This window comes from Rhinolophus sinicus, chromosome 5, assembly GCF_057876585.1.
Source record: "Rhinolophus sinicus isolate RSI-liver-muscle chromosome 5, RSI-T2T, whole genome shotgun sequence".
NCBI classification, from domain to species: Eukaryota; Metazoa; Chordata; class Mammalia; order Chiroptera; family Rhinolophidae; genus Rhinolophus; species Rhinolophus sinicus.
In genome coordinates, this window is record NC_142505.1 from 10,405,928 (window position 1) to 10,433,016 (window position 27,089).

The window sequence follows — 27,089 nt, forward strand, 5'->3', positions numbered from 1 at the left end:
ACGAGGGAGCGGTCAGAGGGGTTACGAGTAACCGGCGCTGCCCGCCCGGACCCAGACTTGGATCCTGCCCGCGTGGAAGGCGCGTATCCGAGCCCAACGCCGTCCCGGCCGCACTCACCTTTCGCCAGTGTCCTCCTCCTCCGCCGCCATGGCCGCCGAGCTGCGCAAGCGCCGGGCTGTGCCTCGTAGCCGGCTGACAGGCCGACTGGGCCGTCTGGGCCGCCGCCGCCCTTAAGGCCGCGGCTGCCCGCGCATGCGTCACCCGCCCACTCGCACGACCCCGCAGCCCGGCCGCGCGCTTGCGCGTGCCCGGTCAGTCTTACACACACACCCCACCCCCCCAACCCCAGCCACGCATGCGTCATCCGCCCGACCGCTCTTTTGTGGGCGCTGGGCGGGGCTGTCACCCTGGAGGAGCTGGTGAGACTCACCCGGCGGAGTTATGTAGTAACTGATTTCAGTAATGACTGCCTTAATGCATCATCCGCTGGGATTGACTGTCAGGTGCTGGGCACCGGGCAGGTACCTGCTAGTACCCTGGGGCTGGGGCGCGACCTTGCCCTGGAAGAGCCAAGATAATATAGATGCTGCAATGGCGAATGGAAATGCTGTAATGGAGGTGATATATGGCCGTCCGCCCCCTGGGTAGCCAAGGGGAGAGGGCGACTCACAGGAACCGTCATTCAATCGATATTCACTGCTCTAGACGCTGGGGTTACAGTAGTGGTCAAAACCAGCAACTTCCATCCACCCCGCGCTCTAGATACACGGGGGAGGTGTAAAGAGTCAATGTTTAAGCACTTAAGAGTTCTTGAGGGGCGATCACTAATGTAAATGTCGACGTTTCTTGACCTATTTTGAAATCTTTTAGCCATCAGGTACCTACCGCCTGCTTTTGTAATTATACCACCCCCTGCCATTCATCCATCTGTTTACTGTGTGCCTACTATTTGCCCACTCTGCTCCAGGCGCTGAGAAACAAAGGACTGAAATAGGAGTCGTGATTTTGCGTAATTATGCATTACTCTTTATTTTAAACGCAGTTCATTGCTCTCCTTCCCTAACTCTCCTCCCTCACTACACCCTCTGTCTCCTCTGAGCCTGGGTAATTCAGACTTATCTTTATCACCCATCTGGCCCTCAGCTTCTCAGGCTTGTATAATTGTTATGGCTTTGTTGTTGTTGTTATGGCTTTTTTAATGACATTATTGAATATTCTTCCAACTACACCAGAAATTCCTTGGGCATAGGGATGGTGATCTGTGATTTAGGGAAAAAAGCCACTCCCTTAAGCGTAGTAATAACTAATAAATATTTTTATGGTATTTGATCCAACTTATAAATATTTTAGGGAAGACTGGGGCATATAAAAACACTCTTTGAGAAATTCATGGTGTTGCCAGAGACTTGTAGTATGTCTGCAGAAACTGACCCTCTACAATCTCCACCTCTCAGATCATATCTATATTGAGGGCACCTCCTTCAAGCCATTGTTGGGGACTCTACTGTTTGGGGTACAGTCCAAACCCAGTGATACTGAAACGAACCCAAGGATGTGGTGGCAACTCCTTCAGCCCCTTCAGAAAGTTGGGCTGGCATGCATGCACCTTCAGAGATCTTTGTGGAACTGGAGCTTGCTCTTAGAGATGCCTATGGCGACTGCACAGTGAGAGAGAGAGAGAGAGAGAGAGAGAGAGAGAGAGAGAGAGAGAGAGAGAGAGAAAGAGAGAAGAGCGAGTGTGAGGGAGGTAAGTAAGGGGAGAGAGAGAGAGATCAGTGCCCCATTTCCAAATCCACTTCCTTTTGGTGACCTAGTAACCAATTACCTTGAGTGAACAGTGCTTATGTTGGCAGATCACCAGAGCCTACTCTGAACTCTCCAATAAGATAGTCAATTGTGATACTTAACAAAGCAAATATATTATGTGCTCTGCCTGCTCTACTCCATGGCTGTGCAGCCCAGAGAACTGAATGTTCTGCCATTATCTCATCAAGATCAAGTGTACCATAGGTTGATGACTGGTGCCCCATTGGTTTCAAGGTTGGCTTTGATTTCTAGTCGCCCAACAGTGATTCCCCTGGGAAACTGCTGAACAAAACCACAGCCGTCACAGAGGTCTGGGCCTTTATCACCAATCTGCCAACGAAGAATTTACAAACCAGATTGAGGGGAAGGGCACGGAGGGTTTTCTGAGGGTTTTGGTGGCTTGGCTGCCCTCTAAATGCTTATAAAGTGCTGTAATTAAAGTGAAAAAGCAAGTGTGGCAGGGAGGTAATACAAAGGACATGGTAGCTAGGTCAAGGGAAGGGCCTGGATGGACACTGTGGGGAGAGAGTCCCAGAGAGCAGTTTCCAGGCTCTCGGCCTCACGTGGAAAGGTGCTGGCTCGGTTGTTAGATGACCATCCGCTGTAATCAGATGGCCATCCGCTGTGGCTGGGTGGCCATCAGCTGTTACCAGTTAGCCATTAACCACTAATATAACTGTCATGGCTACGCTAGGGGGTTCGTTGGTGGGTGATTGGCAGAGAAGCCGATGGCGGATTGTGGCTAGCAAGCGTGGATGGCATATTGTGAATCGTGTGGCTCCTACCTCCTGCGTCTCGCCTGGCTGTGCCAGCGAGATTGGGACGGAGGAAGACCCCCTGTTGAGGTACTGATGGATGTTTGCTTTTGTGTCTTGACCAGCTGCCAGCGAGACTACAGTGGTATGAACCCCCATCCATGGCTCCATTGGTGTTCCCTTTTGGCCTCACTATTTCGTGCGTTCTGGTGCGGGGAGCGGGAGCTGAGACCCTGCATAACAGACATCAGTGACCTATATAACCTTGGGTCGGCGGGGTGGCAGGAGGAAATCACACGATTAAGGCTTCTCAGACTCTAGTGTGCATGCAAACTTCTGGGGAGCTTGTTAAAGTGCAGATTCCAACTCTGTAGTTCTGAGGTTGGACCTGGTGCTCTGTTCATTAATAGAGATTCTCTCTTTCTAACCAGTTCCCAGTCAGCAAACCACCCTTTAAGTAAGAAAGCTCTAGAGCAGCCTTGTCCACTAGAACTTCCTGCAGTGATGGAAATATTCTAAATATCGTAGCCACAAACCATGTAGCTAAGAAGCATTAGAAATTTGGCTAGTGTGACTGAATTTTTAATTTTAATTAAATTAAAAAACCCACACGTGGCTAATGGCTACCCATGTCGGACAGGAAGGTCTAGGGCTTATCCTCCTTATCTGTGAAAATGAGAGTGTGAGACTAGATGATTCCCAACATTCTATCTGACATTCTGTGGTTCCAAGTTGTTTTCAAGGTGTGAAGGCGGGGTGAGGGTAGGGGATTGACATGGGGACAGATTGTTAAGGTCTGGAGTAAAAAGCATGAGGGATTGAACGCTCTACCGTCCTGGGGTTGGGGAAGAAGAGCATGGTTCCCTAGGGGCTGGATTCTAGCACTCAGTGGTAGAGCTGCCCTCTGAAGACAGAAGACTCCGAGTAGCCAATGAGTGTCGATTGAACTCTCAGAATCAGATAAAAGGCCTTCTTCAGCAAGATACAAATTCCAGGCCACAAAGGAAAATAAATTAATTTAACCAGGTCCAAATTGACAACATCCTTGTGGAAACAAGACACAAAAAACACAATACAAAAATATGAAACAAACCAAGGTTTAATATCTTCAACATATAAAGAAAACTTGAATAAAAAAATAGAAAATAGATATAAAAAAATCCTTCTCAGAGGAGAAAAGTCTCATAAACAGCCACAGATGCTCACACTTATCTGTGATCAAGGGAATGCAAATTCAAACTATGATGACATAAATGAGAAAATTCATGGCAGTAAAAATTGGCAAGAACTTGAATCAACAAGGACTGTTTCTCCCCAGTGGATGGGAGTGCCAAGTGATACAGCCATTTGGAAACAGCTGGGGAGTTACCTATTTAAAAATGTAAAATTAATGTACTCTCTGGTCCAGCAATTTAACTTCTGGGAGTCTGGTCTGTCTCGTGTGCACAAAGAGACACATAAAAGAATGTCTTCTTCAGTATTCTAATAGCAAAAAGAAAAAAGGAAGAAAGAAAGGAAATCAACAAGAATGCCCATGAACAAATAAATTCTGGCATGCCCATAACATGAAATACTGTGGCAGCAATTAAGAAAAATGAGGTAAATCTATCTGTACTAATATGGAAAGCCCTCCAGAGCATATTGATGTGTAGAAAAAGCAAATCCATAAAATATGAGCCAAAAGTTGATTCTTTGAGAGTAATAAATTTGACAAACTCCCAGCTAACTGATTAAAAAAAGAGAGAGAGAGAGAGAAAAGAAAAGAAATTAAAAAAAGAAAGCACAAATGAACAATAACATGTTTGGAGAAGAGGGTATCACTACAGAGCCTAACAACATTAGAATGATGGTTTGGCAGTATTATAAACAGCTTTATGCAAATACATTTGACAACTTAGATGAAATAGACAAAATATTTGGAGAACACAACCTGCCCAAACTGACAAGATAAAAAAGAAAACCTGAATAGCTCAATATCTGTTTTAAAAAATTGATTATGTAATTAAGGAAAAATACTACCCACAAAGGAAAGTATTTTTTCAAAGAGTTAATTAATCACCCCCTATAGTGCAGTAAGATGGCCACAGATTCTTTGCCACTTCTCCCATTGAGAGTTGGAGTCTGTTTTTCCTCCCCTTCAGTCTGAGCTGTAATTTGTTTGGCCCAAGAGAATGTGATAGAGTGATATTGTGTGATTTCCAAGGCTGGAACTTAAGAGATCTGTAGCTTCAATGTTGACTAATTCATATACTTTCTCTTGAAAGTCAGCTGTCCTGGCAAGATCATGACACCACCATGCTGTGAGGAAGCTCTGCTAGCCACTTGGACAGAGAGGCCATGTGGAGAGCACTGAAGCACCAGACTTGTGAACAAAGCCTTCTTAGAATTTCCAGGCCCACCTTCCCCCACCTGATTGAGTGAATGACACCAACCAACACCAGGTGAGTCAAAATCTACCCAGATGAGCTTAAATTCCTGACCCACAGAACTGTGAGAAAAGAAAATGGTCATTGTTTTTAAGCCACTGTATTTTGAGGTAATTTGTTATGTAGCAGCAGATAATTTAATCACCCTCGTATCATATAGTGATAACCCTTTACCCCACCAATGTGTAATGCCACTATTTCATATAGTAAATTATGTAGCTGATTTATTGAGTTCAAGATTTTTTTCATAAATAGTTTTTACTGTAGCTTTTTATTTTGAGATAATTACAAATTCACATGTAGTTGTAAGAATAATATGGAATGAGCCTATGGATCCTTTACCAGGTTTCCCCTGTGGTAACATTGTACAAAACTACAGCACAATATCACAACCAAAATATTAACATTGATATAATAGAGAAGTAGAACATTTCCATCAGCGCAAGCCTCTATAGCCACACCCACTTCTCTCCAGCACACACAACCCCTCCATTCTTACTTACTCACATACCTCTCTTCCTACTGTTGAAACCACTACAAACTGTGGTGACAGAGGAGGAGACATTATGCAACTCTCACTCTATGTCGCTTGTGATCTTTCTTTTTCTCTGATGCACCTACCTTCTTGTACCTCTTATATACCTACCTTCCAGCTTACTTTCCTCTTTTGCAGTGGTGTGTTGTGAGAGGAGACTTTCTGATGAAAGTTTTCATTAGAAAACGTGGTTGTGACTGACTCCTTTAATTGCAATCTCCCCCATCAACATAAGATCAAAACTCAGATAGTCATGACCCTGAAATCATCCCCAAGCTTGTACCAGCTGCCATTCTGATGTCCTAATACTTTTCATAACTCCTTAGGAAATCCAGACTTAGAGAAGAAAGTTGTAGAAATGATGGTCCAATTTCAAGCTCAAATGCCAGTGGAACTGGGGACAGAAGGGAGAGGAAAGGAAGTGGTCAGAGGGCTAGCATTTAGTTTCCAGTCGTGTCCGCTGGCGCCAGAAAATTTGAAGTTATGATGATTTGGGGTGAGAATTTTTACGGTGTCCCTTTTTGCCACCTCGTATTTCATTTGATTACAATAGAAGAGACCTGGATTTTTATTTTCAGTAGAATCAGTGTTTCTAAAAAGGATATTTCCCACCATATTTCAGCTCTTTTAACTTTTTTTTTTTTCCTTCTGGTGGTTTTCATCTGATCAGTGCATGCTGAAATAATAACCAGCTTCATAGATCAGGAAAAGTACTGCCCTCCAAAATGTTGACATTGAAAATGTCAGTTGCCTTTCTGTGTTTGAACTTCCCAGAGCAAAACCCATCTATATAGTCATTATTTATATCACTGAACATTTGTAGCAGGTGCAGGTTTATACAGTAGCAGACAAAAAGTGTTCATACCCATAATTCCCTCTGACATTAATGTCGACTGTTTATTCACCCCCTCACCATTTTGGAAATGCATCCTTCAGTTTAATACAGTTTATTGAATATCCATTCTGTTTAGTCTGCACTTGTGGCAGACAACAAACAGCAATTGGTGCCTTGGCTCTATTACATTTTCTGACAAGTGGGAAATATCTGTTTGTGATGCAATACATGCTTGGTTCTAAGTAATTCAGCAAATTGGCTTATTTAGCTTTAGCCGTACAGGGATGCACAGAAGGAACAATTTTCACCATCATTGATTCCACACTGAAATATGTTATGAGTGTCTGTGCCCGCAGCTGGAAGAAGTTTGTGGTGGGAAGAATGAATGAGCAGTTAGTGAAAAGGCGGTTGTAAGTTGGTGCAAAACCAGCAATGATCTTGTTGTTTATGTATGTGGCTGGAGCTGGCTCTTCCAATGAGAGTCTGTTGTTAAATTTTCAAGCATTTTGTGAGCTGGATGTTAACCCTTGGACCTTGGACATTGGGAGTATTTACACTACAGAAATTGACAATCACTTCACATCAGGGATTCTTTCTTTTGAGAGCTGGTTTGCCAACACACCATTGCCTACTCTACCTCAGAGTAGGAGAGTTACAAAGGAGATGGCAGGCAAAGAAATGAAGGTTTCCTAGGGAAAAGTGAATAAACGTAAGTAAACTAAAATGACACAAAGAAATGGATGACAGAGATATGAAAGCTTTCTGTACAGGTAGGTACCCGGGTATGTAGATAAGCACATTGAAGCATTTGAAAGATAGAGACCTGGTTATTAGATAAGTAAATATGGTAATAATTCATGAACATTTGTCTCAAATAAGGCTTGTTTTCTTTTAAGTTGAAGTATGCAGCACATATCATAATGGTGATCATAAAGTAAACATACCCACATATATTTACAGATTACAAAACAAATTTTCTAAAAGGGACATTCTGGTAGAAAGTAATGGAGAGGGCAATTCAGGCAGACGTGGTACAGACAATAGGATTTGCAGGTCTGTAGCAGTCTGAGCTTCAAGAATTTCAGTTGGACATAACCTGCTCCGGATTTTTATTTTACTTTAGTAGATGCTGCGCAAATCAGTTTATGAAGACTTTTTTTTTTCATTTTTTTTTAGCTGTGCTGATGAATATACATTTAATAGCTAAATGTAGGGTTTTTCTCTTTCGAAATTTGAAGGTGTTGCTTAGCTACTAGTCTTCTTAATGTAATCTCTGATTTAATGTAATTTCTTCAGCTGCCGGTGGGGGAAATAAGCTGTTATTGTGTATCTCTCAGGTTCAGTAGCATGTGCAGTATGTATATTGCTACCATGTTTCCCTGAAAATAAAACCTACCTGGAAAATAAGCCCCAGTTAAGATCTCAGCCAAACGGATGCATTTAGTACATTATGATGATGTTCCAGAAGATGACATGACTGTATTTGAATAAATGTAGATTGTTGTACATGAAAAAATAAGACATCCCCTGAAAATAAGTCCTAATGGAGCAAAAATTAATATGAGACCCAGTCTTATTGTCAGGGAAACACGGTATCTGCTACTTTTGTATCGTAACTCATCAGTGTCATTTAGACCATCATTTATGTACAGGTGGATATTCTTTTCTTGGGGAAACAGATGGAAACAAAAGTGACAATTTTAGTGATAATTAACACATCACTAGATTGAATCTATCATTTTTTTGTCATAAAAGTTTATTTTTTCAGTATAATAAAACCTTTCCAATAAAAATTACATAGTAGCATGAGATTACGCAAAAATGATTTACCAAAATAATTAAACTCTCAGTAGTGAACTCATCCGATAAGCCTAGTTCTCCTTCCCTGCGTCTAGCAGATCTTCCCTCTCACCACATCTGAATCTGGTCATGGACCATTCGAGGAACATCAGCATCCTTGCCAGTGGCTACCGTTGGTTATATTTTTGTAAGTATGCTGGGTTGTTCGTCCTATCTCAGCTGGAATATAATGATTCCTTGAGAGCAGAGATGTGTCCTCTACTTCCTTTATGAATCCCAGAAGTCCTTAGGACTATATTGTAATGTATATACTGCGGGAACCAAATAAACCCTTTTTATTGACTGAGCGCCAGCTCAGGTTTAAATAATACCTGCAAAGAATTAAAAATGCTACGTGATTAAGCCAATTGATCTTTCCATCACTCTTAACAGTTGAGGTTATTTTTCATCATACAAATAGCAAATAGGGAATAGAGAGGTTCTATTGCTTGCCAAGAATTCTACAGAGAGATGGTAGTGAGAACGAAGAGGACTTTTTTCTGTTTCTTTTATCTTGTGCCCTAGCCTGGCGGTGGCTGTGCCAGGAGGTGATAGTGGGTTGATAAAACGCTATTCCCCTCCCCCCCACTGTTAAGGCATTCTCTTGGAGTTGTGTTTCTAACAGTAGTGACAGATTTACCTCTATTGTAGGGCATTTGAAAGGAGTTAGCAATGTGACTGGCTGTGAACCTGACAAGGCTGGTTTGGTCAGCCTTCTTAGTGTGGAGCAATAACCACTGAGCTACCAGCCAAGGTAAACTTTAGAGCCACAATGCAACTCCACCAGCTGGAGACTCTCTTCCTATTGCCAATCAGCCTATCCAAACAATGTTGTAACCAGTAAATTAGAGTGACTGAGACCTCAGCTATCATTTACATTTGTAAATCAGTTATACACCATTGGGCCATTGAACTGTAAGAATGCTGAATCCACTTTCTTTGCCCAGTTTCACTTTTGAGGATTAGAGCAGATGGATTATTTTTCACTCTAATTGAAAACTTGGAAATCAAGTTGGTCCAGTCATATAAACATTATGTAAAAATACTACCAATCTGCTAAAAATTGTACATTCTTAATCATAAATCTTCCAACCTATTAGGGAATTAGGAATGATCTCCAGATCTAGGCCATAGAATTTCATTTCAAAATAAACTAAAAATTTGCTTTGATTATGATAGATAGATAAAGAGATATATAGAGATAGCATTTTTTTTCCCTCCTCTTGAGTATCTTGTCAGCATAACTTTAATTATCTTTATCTGGTTGAAAACAAATGAAAACAATTATCACTATAGATAAAATATGTAGAATACTGGCTAAATTCCAAAGCAAGATAAAATTTAGGTCTCATATTAATTTTAACCATTTTAATAATTTACAGAAGAGTGATTGCCAGGTTTAGTTAACAATTCAGTCCCCCAAATCCAGAATCAGATGTTTCATTCTCAATATAACTGCAGTTCTTAATCTCTTCTTTTCCAAGTGTTTAAATTATCACTGCAATTTAGCCTTTATTCCAGCGGAATACTTTCCCTCTTGAGAGAAAGAAAACAATGAGACATCAAATACTTCTTTTTGAATTATTCTTTAGCACTTGAAATGTAGGTTTAATTCCAAAACCAATGTTTGCACTTCAAACAGCATACAAATCAAGATTTGAATTAAAAACCCTGAAGCTATGACAGAATTATAGTAGTGTTTTAAATTATAATGTTTTCAACATATAAATGAATTAAGTTACATTAATATAATTTTTTGTCATCTATGCATGCTCTTGCTTCTTTGGAGTTATTATAATAAAAATGTATTGAAAACAAACAAACAAAAAAACACACAATAAATATCCAACACTAAAAGCCCATGCTAGAACCTCTTGATAATTGTATAATTAAATCGCCCCCAGCTGAAAAATATGAAAGTAAACATTTCATATAGTAATCGGTTCCCCATCACTGTACCATGTTGTAGACTTTATAAACACTGTACACTTAGGTACAGTAAATTTATTTAAAAATATTTTTCTTTCTTCAATAATTAATCTTTGCATACTGAACTTTTTTATTTTATAAACTTTAAAATTTTTTAACTTTCAACTCTTATAATAACTCTTATCTTAAAACACAAACACATTGTTGAGCTGTACAAAAATATTTCTCTTCTTCACATCCTTATTCTATAAGCTTTTTGCTATTAATTTTTTATTTTTGCCTTTTTAAATTTTTTTGTTAAAAACTAGGACCCAGACACACACTTTTGCCTTGACCTACACAGGATCAGGATCACCAGTCTCACTGTCTCCACCTCCACCTCTTGTCCCTCTGGAAGGTCGCGTGGGCAGTAACACCATGGAGCTGTCATTACCTAAGATCACAATACTTTCTTCTGGAACACCTCCTGAAGGACCTGCCCAGGGCTCTTGAGGAGGTGTCACTCTTTCAGAAGTAAGTCCTTGGTGGTTTGCTTCTCTTTTTCATCATAGATTTGCTTGGAAGCAGATAATACACCATGGACATTCCTCTCTATTAACGAAAACCTTTCAGTGTTAGGATCCATATTTTCAAACATTTTAAGGCACTTGTTGAGATCTGCAAAAGCTTCTGCTAACCCCTTCCCTGTGAATTTCCTCGGATTTCTTCTTTTTCTCCTCCTGCAGTTTCCTTTTCCCTTGCCTCTCCTTCAGCTACACGTTCCTGCTCCAGTTCCAACACCCCCTCATTAGTCAGTTCCTCAGGAACCCCCGCTAGGAGCTCCTCAGTGTCATCCCATCCACACCCAGGTTCAAGTTGTTTGCCATCTCAACCACAGCCTTGCTGATTTTTGCAACCTCCTCATCCTTGGCAAACCCTTTGAAGCCATGGCCGAACCTCTTGAGTGTCTTCTTCCAGATGCCATTCACACACTACTTGGTGACATCACCCCAAGCCCAAGCCAGGTTCTTGATGCAGCCATAGATGTTGTAATCCTTCCAGAATTACATCAGTGTCTTCCTCAGTTGCAGCAATAGCCTGGGCAAAGGTCCTCAGATAGCAGGTCTTAAAAACTGCTACAATTCCTTATTCCATTGGGTGGATCAAAGAAGTAATGTTTGGAGGGAGAAACACCACTTTGATATTGGGATGAAGATGGCCAATAAAAGGAGGATGTCCGGGAACATCATCAATGATAAGCAAAATCTAGAAAGGTGTCATTCTCCAAATAGTACTTCTCCATTTCGCTGGCATAGCAATTCAGGAGGCCATTTTGGAAGAGGAGCTGGGTCGTCCATGACTTCTTATTGTTTCTACAATCCACTCACAGTACGTACTTATGGATAGGCTTGAAAGCCCTGGGGTTCTTCCTGTACCAGATCACAAAGGATTTCAATCTCTAGGCTGCAACGTTGCCCCCAAACAAGACTGTTGTCCTGTCCTTAGAAGCCTTGAAACCTGGCACTGACTTGGCCTCCTTAAGGATGAAAATCCTTTCACACATACATTTTCAGAATAGGGAATTTTTATTTATATTGAATATTTGCTCTGGCAAGTAATTTTCCTTCATAATCAGCTTATCTAGTGTTTCCAAAAATTTTTCAGCTGCCTTCATATCAGCACTCACAGCCTCATCACCCATTTGCACATTATGTCATGAATAACACTTCTTGAATCGTTTAAACCACCCAGAGCTAGCAGTAAATTTAATATTGTCATCAGGTTCAGCATTTTCTTTCAACATTGTAAACAGATTTTTTGCTTTGGCCGTGATTTTCATGATGCTGAGAGCGATATGCTTCTGTGTCTGGTCTTCAGTCCAGGTCACTAGAAGTCTCTCCATGTGTGATATTAGAAACCTTTCTAATTTAAATAGTGTTACAGAGTCTGTGATCATTACGCCTCATGGAATTAATCTGAAGCTTCTACTTTGTTTCCTGAAAAAAATATAAAAGTCAGTGACCAAAGTAACATCCTTTATTTCTGGTGCCTCAGGCTGTTAACGCAATTAATTCTTTTGTCTAGCGCAAACCGGTATTTGTGAACATAACTCACACAAGGAAAAAAATTCAGGGGCTGCGGCCCATGGAGTAACGTCAGAGGTAGGACTAGTTGTTTATGGCAGGTATGGAGTCTGACTAGTCACCGCCTGTTCCAGCAGTGGGAAGTGAATGCGCATGAACGTCTTCTGGCTCTTCCATGGTCAGAGCAGGGATAGGAAAGAGTAAAGGAAAAAAGCAGAGCTTTGCACCATGCTGGAATCATTTGTGTCACTAGTTCTCATTTGACTGACATTGGCTGGCAGTCATGCCTTCCATTGTGGCAAGCATCCAATCCCAGCTCTTTCATGAGAAGCATTTGTAGTTCACTGGTGTCTTCAACCCAGGGGGCCACCATCACAACATTTTCTGATGTAGGTAATGGTAACTTTCAGTTAGAGGTCAGTGAAAATAAAAATGTAATTCTTTTTCCCATTCAAGCTTTCACCCTCTGAATTCTATCCCCATTCAAAAAAACTACAATGTCTGCCCAAGTGTTGTCTAGGGGTGGGGAAAGGAGACCCAACAGAATATTTTAAAGACAGAGGGAGAAAATTAAAGCCATTTTCTATTTGTACTCCCCCCGCTTTTTTTTGCAGGGGGACGGGGAGGTAGAGGAAATCTACCTGTGGTGGTAAATTCCAGAAAACCCCTTTCAATCCTGCTGAAATAATAATGAAAGTTATAAGTTTATAGCTTTGAGTCCAGAAGAAGAGGGGCTTTGGAGCTGACTAAATCTGGTGGTGCTGGCTTCATTTCCCTGTAATCCTCTTTTTTTCTACCCTTCCCTGGTGTCAGCTTGAGATATATTAGAGATGGATGTGAAGGTCTGGGCCTCATATCCAGATGTGATGAAGGTCAGGGAAAAGAGTTGATACTTCTAGAAACTGCTCAAAAACCCACAGCAAACTGTTGTTTGTATCTCATTGACCCATATTAAGTGTCATGCTTATCTATGAACCAACTTCTATCTGAGGAGATGGGGGATCAGCTTTTCTGGAGTTCTGGGACTTTAAAAATAATTCAAAATCAAATATATAAATCATTTTTGTTATAATTTTACCTTGCTAACATGCTTAGAAAGGCCTTTGTAGATTATATAAATATCCAACTCTATTTTTTTTCTAGTAACTCATTTAAATCCTTTTTAAGTCATCTTATTGAGATGTAATTCACAAACCATAAAATCTACCCATTTAAAGTGTAGTAGCCAATGGTTTTTTTGTGTATTCGTGCAGTTGTATAACCATCATCATTATCTACTTTTAGAATATTTGCATCACCCCCAAATGATTACATTTAAACCTATGATTTATTTTGAGTTAATTTTTATATATGGTGTTAAGTAGGGGTCCAACTTCATTCTTTTGCTTGTGAATATCCCGTTGTCTGAGTACCATTTATTGAAAAGACTGTTCTTTTCCCCCATTGAATTGTCTTGGAATTCACATCAATTGACTATAACTGTAATGGTTTGTTTCTGGACTCTCAATTCTATTCCATTGATCTATATGTCTATCTTTATGTCAGTATCACACTCTCTTGAATACTGTATTTGCAGGAAGTTTAGAAATCAGGAAGTGTGAGCCCTCCAACTCTGTTCTTCTTTGGCATGATAGTTGGCTATTATGAATCCCTTGCATTTCCATATGAATTTTAGGATCAACTTATCAGTTTCTGCAAAAAAAAAAAAAAAAGGCAGCTGGGATTCTGACAGTGATTACATTGAGTCTATAGATCAATTTGGGGATGTTGCCATCTTTACAGTATTAAATCTTCAGACCCAAGAACATGGGATGTCTTTCCATTAATTTAGATCTTCTTTAAAAAGGAAGCCTATTCTATAAGAAATGCCACCTTCTTTTCTCTCTCCTGGACTGCTTCCAACTTCCAACGGAGGAGTTGAACCAGAAGACATACAATGCAGTCTTGCAGCAGCAAGCTAGCTGTAGGCTGTGCGGTGGAAGGGAAGAAGTGATTTGAGTCGGGGTGACATTAGGTTTTGAACTGGATTGGACTAAGTACCAATCACTAAAAGGAACTGGAACGAGATAGACCCTGCCCCTGAGGTTAAGGATCAGGCAAGGAAGGTCTGACATAGGATGCTTGAAGCATGATTGGAAAAGTAAAATAATGTTTTCCTGTTTATAACTCAGTTATAACTCTTAGAACGTAAGACTTCAATAAGCCTGTTTGCATAAAGCTGAGTAAGAGAAAAGCTCTGTTCTCAAGGAGTTCATTACCTGGCCTGCATCAAATGGCTTTGCTCACGCTGCCTCTCGTCCCAGTGGCTTCTCTGATAGTTAGAAGAAACACCCACTTCTTTCTTAAGACACTTTACTCCCATCTTCCAAAAAATTGTAATAAATTACCAATCTACTGTAGCTAACACATGAATGGTGCCCCTTTCGGCGTGATGTAGACACACGCTTCACAATTGAACACAGCCGTTGTTCTTAGGGGAGGAATTCTGTAAAGTTTTGCATCACCTCTTTATGGCATATGCTCATGTACCCTTTTGTTCTTTTAATCCTCTTATGTAAGTTTTTCTGCTGTGCAATTGTTTAAGTTCCATGAAAGTGAGGACAGAGTAGGACACACAGTGTTTTTCATTCTTTATTTGTAGACTTGGATTGGTTAGAGTTGAATAAAATCTTTGAAAGGTGTTATGAGTAGTGTTTCTATCTTAAATGTTGTCCAAATTTTGCATCCATTATTCCATCTAATTTTACTGCCCTCCAAAATACATTTACTGGCAAATGGTTTTGTACAAGTAATAGAATATTAATTGAAAGGGACACACACTTACTGGTACATCAGAGGAATACGAAATAAATGATGTGGTGAGCGCTTTATTATTCACTTTATCAAAAGGTGCTGCTTCAAGGAAGACGCTATTGTATTCCTTGTGAAAGGAGATTAACACAGGTGTCCGTTATTATAAATACACTTTCATAGTACATTTGAGGCTGTTGGCTTCTTTCGGAGATAGTACATTGCTCATTTATTATATTAATGTTAATATGCACAACTTAATGCACATATCTTATCAGACGGGAAGTAAAAGAAGCTGAAGCAACGTAGCACACAGCTGACTTATGATAATTATTTCTTGCATGTGTACTTTTCCCTAAGTCCTGCCCTGATCACTAACCAGAAACCTTTTGATGCCAGTCTTACTTTTCATTGAAGTTGTTTTTCGACTTCTTCAAAATAATTTCTGATTATGTGTTTTCCTGTGATTCTTTATGATTTACAAAAGAAGTTTAAGTTACTGCAGCTTATTTTTTTTAAGTTTGATTTCCTGTTGCTTCTTTTGATAACCACTCCAAAAGAGACACCCGATGTCTTTTTTGATATCCTTATGATTTTGCTCAGTAACTCTATGGTTTTTCTCAATTTACAAAGCAGTTTCCCTTCAACTCGCTGTTATTTGTCTTATCTTGCACCCATTAATGTCCTTTTACCTACCTGTGGTATTCCTGACGCCTCCCTGCCTCTTACTCCGGTTCTATTGCACTTGGTGAATTCCACATCCTCTCACCTCTCAACTGAACTACTCTTGTGATAGTCTTTATTCTCACGTGGGTGTACGTGTTAGTCACAGAACGCTATGTATCTATATGGGTGAAAGGGACCTTGATATGGAATGTGTGTGTGCAACACATAACAGGGTTCACACCTAACTAAATGGAGTGAATGAGAGACTAGTTGTATAGGTAGACATCAGCATCAGATACTGTAATATAGAGTGTGCATTCTTCTTTTGAAAGAGATTTATTAACAGATGAACTACATGCCATAAACTTCATCCTTTAAAAGTATCCAAGTCAATGATGTTTAGTATAGTCACCATGTTATGAGTCTGTCACTACTCCTAATTTCAGAACATTTTCATCATCTCCAAAAGAAACCATTAGGAATGCTGCCTCCTGCCAGCCTTAGTCAACCACTAATCTTTTTTTTTTTGTCTCTATAGATGTACCTTTTCGGGATATTTCCTTTAAATGCAATCACACAATATTTGGCCTTTTGTGTCTGTTTCCTTAACTTAGTATTTATCCATTTTGTATCATGTATCAATACTTGACTCCTTTTTATGGCTAAATAACATCCCATTGTATGGACATACCACATTTTTTTTTTCCATTTGACAGATGGTGGACATTTGGGCTGTGTTTTTTTCTTTTTCTTTTTCTTTTTGGCTATGATGAATAATGCTGCTATGAACACTCATGTACACATTTTTATGTGGATGTATGGCTTTCAGTTCTCTTGGGTATATACTTAGGAGTGGAATTTCTGGGTCACATAATAACTCTGTGTTGAACATTTTGAAGAATAGCAAAATGCATTCTCCAAAGCAGGCACGGTATTTTATTTACATTCCCCACCAGAATTTCATAGGGGTTCCAGTTTCTCCACGTCCTTGGAAACACTTGTTATTGACCTTCTTTTTCATTATAGCCACCTTGCTGGATGTGAAATAGTATCTCATAATGGTATTGATTAGTGTTTTTCTAAGTACTCATGACATGGAGCATATTTTCATGTGCTCATTAGCTATTTGTATAACTTCTGTGAAGAAATATCTGTTCAAATTCTTTGTCTAATTTTAAATTGAGTTATTTGTCTTTTTTATGTTGATTTGCAAGAGTTCTTTATAAATTCTGGATGTAAGTCTCTTATCAGATAAATGACTTGCAAATTCCCCATTCTGGATGAGAGCTTTGTTGATGATATCATTTGCAGCCAAAAATGTTTTAATTTTTATGAATACTCATTTGTCTATATTTTCTTTGTTGCTTGTGCTTTTAGTGTCATACCTAGGAAGCCATTTGTAATTCAAGGTCATAAAACTTTAGTTTTCCTCGTACGTCTCTAAGAATTTCGTTATTGTAGCTCTTACATTATGTCTTTGGTCCATTTTTAGTTCATTTTTGTATATAGTATGAGGTAGGGGTCCATCTTCATTATTTTTCATATATCTATTTGTCCCAGCACCATTTGTTGAAAAAACTGTTCTTTCCCCCATTGGCTCCTGTGCCAAAAATCAGTTGACCATAAATGTAAGTGTATATCTCTAGATTCTCCTATTGCATTGATCTGTCTATTCTTTTGCCAGTACCACACTATCTTGATTACTATAGCTTTGTACTAAGTTTTGAAATGCAGAAATATGAGTCTTTGTTGAAAGTAGTCATTGAAGCCACAGCTATGCTAGTCACTGTTCATGTATTAAGCTTGTTTAATCCCTGAGTTCTGAGCTGTTATTATCCCCAATTATGAATGAAGAACCTGAGACCCAGAAAAGTTAAGTCTATGCACATGTCACACTGCTGGTAAGTGATTGCATCAGAATCCAAAACTCCGTATTCTGTCTCCTTCCAGAGCCCAAGGGGCGATGGCTGAAAAGTAATTTGGAATTAGACAGTAGAGGGGTTTGACTATGTTTGAATGCTGCGTAGTCCAGTCTCCTGGACTGGGCCCAATAGTTGAAGGAATGATGCTCTAATGGCAGAATTCTAGACTTTGACAATTGGAAGGTGAGAGAAAATTTTCTCCTTTGGGAAGGGAGAGTACTTTCCCTCTTTCCCACCTTTCACAACAAGCAAGTCCCTACCTCCCAGACATTGTACCCCCGGGGGTAACTCTGCAATACTTGAGACCAGGTACCAATTTCCCCTTTTAGAGCTGAGCTGGAAGTAAACACTCTTACCTGTTCATACTGGAAACCTCTAACTCGGCATGACCATGGCTCTCTGAACATCCTTGTAGAGGTACAGCTTCCTCCCTGTAAACTATGGAGGCCAGATTAGATGACTTTTAATGCCCCTTCCACCATAACATTGTTATATTAATCCTTTAACTCAAAGATAGATTCCAAATCAGACACTTGCTGTAAGATGAGATCATAAAAGGAACAGGACAGGTACCAGGCAGGAATGCATTCTGTCTGCTCTCTCCCACTGTCACTGCTGCTCAAAACAGGGCACTGGGTAGAGTCCCCCTTATAAAATGGGAAATAGAGCCTTTCATTTTTACATTATATCATAATGAGACAGCTAAAATTTATTCCCAAGTTTAGTATTCACGGAAACAAACCTAAGTCATAACTCTGAGCATGACACAGCAGTAGAATAATAAACCTCCAATGGAAGTTTCCCACTGGTCAACTAAGCAACTTACAACAACAGGTAGAGGTACTTAGATAACTTCGCTAGAGACTTTTAAAAGCTAAGTATAGAAATATTAGAGTAAAGAAATATACCCAAGAAGTAACACTCTGGGCTTGGCTGTAAGAAATGGGAATAGTGTTTTTGTTTTTTAAGCCAACAGACCAGAGTCTGCACGTGCTGGTGTCTGACTTCAAAGCAATGCCAGCTTAAAACATTTCAGGAATGCTTTCAATGGAATTGTCTTTGAAGGCAGGGAACTCGATCTTTGATGTGCTAGAAGGATTTCAACTTTAAACCTTTGAGGATGGGCTTGATTTGCGAAAACAATCACAAATGAGACTAGAGCCTTGCATAGTGACTAAGGGAGATAATCAAGAGAAATAACACCAGTCTGGATTTCTAGATGAGGTGTGACCTCATTGACCGTGTTGTTTTTTTTTCTTTTTGTTTATTGTTTTTTTGGGGTTTTTCTTTTTTTTTTTTTTTTTTGGCTTTCCTCTGTAAACTCTCTAATTTGGGGTAGGGCCTTGTTGCCTGCCTTTTTGCTCATAGATTGATATGTGATTGTAATTCTGTTGGTGTCAGGCAGCCTCTGGCAGGACGAACATGGCACACTTGAAAGCCAAAGGGCATAAAAGAAAAAGGTTTAGGAAGGCCTTTTACGGGGGTATAGGTGGGACAGAGGAAGCAACAGGGCACACCCTGGATGTGGAGAGGCCAGTGGAGGACAATGCGTATACACTTTTCTCAGCATTGTTCCTCTCTATTCCAAATTGTGAAGGAGTGGGTGTGTTCCACAGTAGAGTAAAAGTGTCTATTTGTGGATCTCATTTCTCCCCAGATGGTTAGTTGTTCCTTAGTTTCTGTATGCTGCATTATAGCAAGTCAGTGTCTAAAACTAAATCAGGTTATTTCTGTCTGAGAGAAAAAAAGGGCTTTTAATAATAAGCGGTGTTGTGACAAATAGAAAGTCACTTGGAAAAGGGTGAAACTGAATCTAAATCTCACATGGAAATAAACTCCAAGTGGATCAGAGACCCAAATGTAAAGTGTAAAACCAAAGAAGTATTGCACAGGTAAATTACTTTATAACCTGGAAGTGAAGAAAGCCTCTCAAAATCCAGGAATAAAATTGGAAAAATATTGATAAATTTTACCACCTAAAAATAAACAAACAAAATGAAACACCATATGCAAGTCAAAAAGACAAATGACAAATGGGGAGAGAACATTTGCAAGTTATCTTACACATAAAAACTTGTACAAAATGAGCCCCCAAACGATAGAAATATGGACAAGAGTCATGAACAGAGAGAACTGTGAGAACAGAGAAAAAGAAACGTAAGTCGCCCCTCACACATGTGAAATGATGCTCACTTTCCCTTTTAATAAGAGAAATGCAAATTAAAACTCTCCTGAATCTAAAAGTTTGATAAAATACCCTGGAATATTAAGACTGAGAGTGGAAGCACAAAAATAGGACAGACCCTGTGCAAGTAGATTTAGAAAATTTTAGCAAAATTATGTATAACCAGCAATCCCACTGTTAAGAATCCACCCTGAACATACATCCCCGAAAATTCACACAAGTGTGTGCAACACAACATTGTTTGTAGTAGCTAAAGATTAGAAACAACCTAAATGTCCACCAACAGCAAAGCGAGCAAATAAACTGTAGTATATACACGAATTGGAGACCAGAAAGTCATAAAAAAAACAAAGTAAAATGTCTGTGAACTGAAATCATCTCTAGAATATACATTTAGATTTTTTTTTATAAAAGCTAGTATATAGCAGTACATACGATATGCAGTATTTTGTATTTAAGAAAAAAAGACATAATGTATTTAGGTATTTGCTTTTATTTTCAAAAAGAAGCAATGAAAATGGTTACCTATAGGAGGTGGAGGAATTAAGTGAAGGAAGACGGATGGAAGTGAAATTTCCGTGAGTTTGGTTACCTTTCCCTACAGTTTTTACACGGGATCATGTAAATGTTTTACATATTCAAAAAGTTAAAATCAAGACAAAAATAAACTCCTAAAATGGAAAATAAATTGGGACAAATGGACTTATTTTATTTCAAATGTGGTAACATAGCTACACAGAGAACAGAATCAGTGTTCTCGTTTTACATCCTTTGTGGAATATGATCTAAGGATAAATGAATAGAAAGAAATCTTAAACTTATTGTTAACATAATAATTCTGAACCAGAAGAACACAAATATGTAATTCTGGATTAGGAAAAAAATATTATATTATTACAAACTAAGATTTTCGGTGTAAGAGGAAAGACATGCAAAAATAAATGTTAAATCAAAGACATTAAAACACTGGGAGATTAAATTTGGATTGAGAATATCCATATGAACTCATCTGTTAAAAATATATATGTCTTTCCTAGATCTGTCCACTGAAAGGGCCTAGAACCAACGTGTCACCCTAGTATAAGTGAACACACCTTGCCCCCAATCTTGGTTTCTAAATAGAATTTCTCACCAATTACAAAAATGCCCTTGCTTATTCATAGGAGATGCATGTTGAAATATTTAGGCAAGAAATGGCATGAGTCTACCATTTATTTTCAAATGCTTCAGCTGTGTATATACACGTGTATGTGGGTTAGTGGGTTGGTAGGTGAATGGTAAGGGTTTAATTATTGCACCAAATAATCGCCTTTCCTGCATCTGTCATAACCTTGAAAGAGTTGGCTCCAGCTGCCCACACTCTCTTGTGGACATGGCCTCCATGCCGAAGACAAACCAAAGCCTGGAAGAGTACTCATGAAAAGATCTAAATTACTAAATCGTATGTCCCCAATGCTTTGAGATCCTATAGACAGTGCCATGTGTGCTTTAATTTTCTGCTTATAGCTACTTAAAGCCTCTCAGTTCAGATATTTAAAATAGAACACATGGTACTTCTACCTTACTAGTCAATTGCGTTTATCAAAATACCATTTCCCAGTGCTTCTTTTCAGTTTCTTTGGCCGTGATAGGTAAGAGCTTTCGTTAGAAGTTACTAGCTTTCGCACAGCTTTCCTTGGAATTGGGAAATACAGATTCTCACTGGGGCTCTCTAACTAACTTGCTATATAGGTTTGGGCAAGTCATATCACCTTTCGGGATCTTAGTGTTTCAACTGCCAAATATAGGGATTGGACATGATTTGTTTCCACTGTAAGTTTTTGTGATTTTGAGTTTTCTCCAAGTAGGGCTTTGCATCTAAGAATAACACGAGCAGAAAGAGAAAGCGACAGGAGTAAGGCTTCACTGAGATATGAGGTGGCACCTGGAAGAGGATACTTTTTGAAATCTATCTTGTGTCAGGTTCTTTAAGCATGTTAGAATGGACAACGGCCAAATGGTTCCTCAAGTTTAAGAACAATATTTCACAATATGTTTTTATTTATAATTGTCCTTAATTCCAACAATTGTTTTCTTTTGAATCGCGAAGGCGGAGGATGGGTTCTGAGTGGTTCCAGCTACCCAGCAGCTCCCTGTGGCTGCGGCTCACGTGGCAGCGGCTCACGTGGCAGCGGCTCACGTGGCAGCATGCTTGTCTAGCCTGGGGTTGGATGAGGATTTGCAGCACACCTCAGATTTTGGGTTAAGATGCTCCCAAATAACTTAACCACGGCAGGACCATTGAAAGATAGCAAATCCTCTGTTTACTCACGTGACTGGGGAATTAGACAATCACCTGTGACCATCCATCAAAAGTGTTAGAATACAAAACGCACTAAGCATGAAATCGTATTGAAAACCATTTCATTCTCTTAATTATTCATTAGGTTCCTCAGAATCTGATAGACCTTCAAGGTCACTATTGTGAACATGAATTATCATGGTAATGTGGCAACGGAAAAGTGTATTTTCAGAGAGTTCCGTTTAGTAGAATACTGAGTTTAAAAAGTCACGCCTTTATTTGGGTGTGTTTGAATCCACCCTTCTGCTACATGGTGAGAAAATGGGAATGTAGGAAGCAAACCTTCCAGAGTCTTTTTGGTGTCTGGGATAAGTGCCCACTCTCCATGAACACTGTAAACAGAGGCCTGGAAGGACAGGGCATGCTGATTGGGGTGGTGGTGGGGGAGGTGGAATGAACCGTGCCAGGCAGAGACGGCAAGTTCTCTGCTGGCCAGGGGTGATGCTTTGCCTCATGGCCAGATTATTTTTTTTTAATTCAGTCAGCATTGATCAGGTGCTTTATCTTTACCATGTTTTGTGCTGGTTTGGAATGTCATGAGAATGGAGTTGGTTGAGTGGAACAGCTTGAAGTAAACTATTTCCACAGTGTAAGCTGGGAGTATACTTTTCTACCATGTCTCCCCCACCCCCTCAAAACACACAACCAATAGTGACAGTTACTATGACATATAAACCCATTAAATATAAGTATGTCTAATGACTGATAGGTTTAAATATCAGTTCTTCAAGAAAAGTGTTGAGAAGTGATTCATTTTGGAGTGACCGTCCTGAATCACTGTTTACAGGCCCCCCTCGGTATCCTCCCCTCCTGGTCACCCCAATATACACTTCTATATCCCCATCTCTCAGGACTGGGATTGCTCAGGCTCAGGACACTCCTATGAGTTCAGTTGGTTGTATTGCTATAACTAAATAATGCTGGAGAGGTTCTCTGAATGAACAGGGCTGCTAGCCAAACAGGATCAATGTACTAACACGTCAGATCCTACTTTCAGGAGAAGCAGAATCATCTATACTTCCACCACACTTTGATTCCTCCATTTACTGTAGATGTACAGCATTAGGATCTGTGTCTTAAACATTAGTGTTAGGCACACACCACGAACACCTGCCATAGGAAGGTCTGGATGTGAATTCTCTGGTATGTGAGGGAAAGGTGGCCGAGTCACCTGATCCCTGGGCTTGCTGCACTGCTGTGATTTAAAATGTCAACTTCTTTGACCCTCCCTTCAAAAGATGGAACCGAATTCCCTTCCCCTTGACTGTGGGCTGGACTTAGTGACTTGCTTCTAACAAGTAGGACAAAGCAGAAATGATGGCATGTGACTTGGGAAGGTGTTACAGCTTCCGGCTTGCTCTCTTTCTGATTCCTCCCCCTGCTGGACACCAGCTGCCACGTCAGGAGGACATGTAAGCAGGCCTATGAAGAGGTCCACATGTGAGGAGCTGAGGCCTCCTGCCAACAGCCATGTGAGAGAGCCACCTTGGAAGTTGGTCCTGCAGTCCGAGTCCAGCCTTCAGATGACCGCAGCCCTAGCTGACATTGGGACTGAAACCTCAGGTGAGACCCTGACCCCTTTAAATGCACATTTCAATTTCAGCATGCATTTCATTTTTCAGAACTACTCAGGTAGGAAAAAAGATTGGTCACCATATCCCATCCATAGCCCATCGAACAGACTACATGCATTTATTGTTTTGATTTTGATAGTTAAAAATCCCATTAAAGTGACAAATGCTTTAATAGAAAAATCCAAATTTTCCAATTTGTATTGCTTAACACCATATAAAAATATCTTGAAAAAGCTTCTCTTCTTAACTTTTTACAAATTGATATCAAAGAAGGTAGTACAAATTGCATAATTCCAACAAATACCATCTAATTCTTGCTTGCCAAAAATATTTCTCTCTCAATTATTCGTCTCCTGAATTGTAGTGGAAGTTGGAAGGTTATCCTTACGAGCCAAAGGACTCCCCCGGCCCTGTAACGACACTTGTAGCAGCTGCACCTAACCCGACTTCCAACAGCCAGCGTCACGCCTCACCTGAGGGCGCCTCTAGTGGCAGCAGCCCTCGCTCCCCACAGACACAGCAGCCAGAAGTAACCAGAGAACTACCCGCCTTCGGCCAGCAGTCCTCAGCCAGCTGCCTCACCCATCAGACAGGAAGCTCGGGTGGATTCTCCTCGGATGCCCAGAGTTGCCCAGTGCAGTTCAGCCCCAGCCACCCACAGGAGCCATCTGCTCGAAAACACACCCTTCGTTCTCCATTCTTCACTCGCCTACCTGTGCTCCCTGGCTTTTCTCCCAAATAAACCGCTTGCCCTCGAATCCTTATCTCAAGGTCTGCCTTTGGAGAAACAAACCCACACTGTTTTATGGGTTTATGGTTTTTATTTTTCGTTTGTTAAGGATTCACCCTATAAAAATATTTACCTCTTACATACTGGACTACTCAAAGAGAAGGCATCAGACTTCTCCAACTTATAGGAACAAAATAAACCAAAACTATAATGTCAGATGAAATCAAAGACCTTTAAAACAGTGACCATTTTCTATTACGTCATATAGAGTAAAGAACTGTATTTGTTTTATGTCACAATTTTGTTTTCACCTATGGCCTTAGGTGTACTAGGCAATACTTACATAGCAGAGTAACATCTATAGGGTATATTGGAAGCTAAGTCAGATGTAAGAATTTTATTTCTGTCGAGAATACATGAAAGAGGACTTGAAGGAACGTGCAGGGCCTTCCAGGGTCCGGAGCACTAACATTTGACGTGAATGGTGAGCTACAATTGGACGCCTGGTCTTGGGAGGTCAAGTTTGGTTCAGCATGTTTTGCTTGCTAGGAAGGAAGGAAATAGATGCCAGCAAAAAGGAGTTCTAAATGGTGCATGAGTTGTTGCACGTGGGTTCTGCACCCTTGTTGTCTTGCAGCAGTGGGACCAGACAAGATCCCCAGGAAAACCATAAGTGGCAGCAGCCCCACATTTGAGGCCCTCACCGGGAATGACTCCTCCTTCCCTCCTTGTGTTCCTCGTATCCCTTCCGCCCCAGCTCCACAGACTATTCCTTGTTTCCCTAGTGTACGCTTTGCCTTCCTGCCTCTGTACATTCGCTCACGTCTTTCTTCCTCCTGAATACCTGTCTGCTCCTCCGCTTCCCACTCCCGTCAGCTCAGACATGTCCACAAGACCTCATCCTCTCCTTTCATCAAGTCCAGCTTGGGCGTCACATCTGCCATCCATCCTCCCAGCAGTCCCCCTAGCTCCTGAGTAATTTATCCCTCCTCTGATTTCCTATAGTGCATTTATTTGTCCTGCTGTAATCATTCTTTATCTTATAATAATGTATGAGTTCAGTGCGTGGTCACCAGTGAATTATTCCTTTATTCCAATGAATACAGGAATGCAGGAGTTTTGAAAGTCACTGGATGAAACGGAAGTGTTTTTGGTTTTAGATTTTTCCTCTGTCTTCATTTTGATTGTTTCCAGTGGGTGGGGATGTGTGGAGAAGTAGACAAGAATTTTAGGGAGAGGAAAGACATGAGTATACATACACCCCAACCCTTTCTTGTGTGTGTGTTTGGTTAGATGGATGGATAGACAGATGATAGAGATAGATAAGTATATAGATAGATATAAAATCCCCAGAAAATTAAAAATAAGCTGGTTTCTTTTAGGGAGAGAGGCTGAGTGGTTTGGGGACAGGGAAAGGGACCTACTTTTCACTGTCTACTCTCCTATAGCTTTTACTTTTGTACTAAGTGTCTATGTTATCTATTTAACCTTTTTTTTTTTTAAGAAGATATGTAAAAAGGAAAGCCAGTAATTTTTTGTCCTCTTACAAAGTCTGTGTAGTTCTGCAGGTCTGCTATCTGCGTAAGCTATAGAATATACTTTTGCTGGGAAAACTTATGATTTGTGCTGGTAGCAAGGCTACTCCTAATTCTCCTAATTGTGGGGAGATAATTCTCCATGGGTCTTTTGTGTGTCTGCTGATCTTCTGAGTAAAGGCAATGACACCCTTTGTTCCAGACTATCTTTAGAAGGATGTTTGCATACCAAACAGCCTTCAAGATAGAGCTGATTTATCCTTATGGAGCAGAGGGCAGATGTGTAGTCTGTCTAGGAAAATAAGGATAATGTGTCCCTCAGAGGTAAGGTTGAGTAGGCTTGCGAACAGCCCCCTTAAAAGACCAGGGATTCTTAGCTATGATGCAAACCCATTGGGTGTACAGGATGTACCTGGGCTGCTTCATGTTGACCCCTTGGGACATGGGGGCAAGGGGGAACTGACATAAACATGGAGCTCACACCTATTGCTACGCAATGAGTAACAAAGTCTGCTGTCTCTGACCCATGAATCTCTTGTCTTCTGTTGGCATCCATGAAACTGTGGCAAATTAACTCATTAGCTCACAAGTATGGTAAAATGTCATACCCTTTGTAGTTCTTGACACTAATGATATAGATTTTGAAAGTTGGAGATACACATATTATTCAAAATCTAATATTTAGGATGGGCAGTTCTCCTCAGGTGAGCAGTTTCATAGAGGAATTCTATTATTTCAATGGCTTTATTCCAGGAATGTATTAGATGCACAGAAGACACAGGAAAGACCCATTAGCCATTTAGCCTATTCCCTGCTAAGACAAGAAATTGAAATAACACTGGGAGCCAAATTGTGTCCTTGGTTATTTGGCAGATGTCAAATGGTCATTATTCAACATTATAGGTTTCCAGTAAAAACACAGTGGAAATAAAATAACGCTTTCCCCAGGATATTCAAAATACTTATATGATATCTCATCTACTCTAGCAAATAGATGTTTGTATTCAACACAGGGAGGATGGAAACAGTTTACATATATCTTTCTAGAGGATGAGATAGGTCTTTTAATACATGAAAATAAATTTCTGTTTTCTATTTCTAGATATCAAAATGGAAAATATAAAAAACGTTTTTTATTGTGGTGAAATTGGAATCCA

General features: G+C 40.1%; 1 protein-coding gene and 1 long non-coding RNA gene across 3 annotated transcripts in view; one reads left to right on the forward strand and one right to left on the reverse strand.

Moving 5' to 3' along the window:
• ABHD5 (abhydrolase domain containing 5, lysophosphatidic acid acyltransferase) overlaps positions 1-380 on the reverse strand; it is a 31,350-nt gene extending 30,970 nt beyond the window's left edge. Inside the window, exon 1 of one of the 2 annotated variants that reach the window (XM_019724107.3) lies at positions 119-380. In XM_019724107.3, coding sequence (XP_019579666.1) covers positions 119-365 — 247 coding nt within the window. In that variant the 5' untranslated portion in view covers positions 366-380. The remainder of the gene's footprint in view (positions 1-118) is intronic. The other variant, XM_019724109.3, reaches the window with a different exon arrangement.
• Positions 365-24,414, forward strand: LOC141567170 (uncharacterized). Its single transcript, XR_016021266.1, has 3 exons — positions 365-619; positions 4,827-5,003; positions 23,486-24,414. It is a non-coding gene; the product is annotated as an uncharacterized LOC141567170 (long non-coding RNA).
• Positions 24,415-27,089: the final 2,675 nt, after the last annotated feature.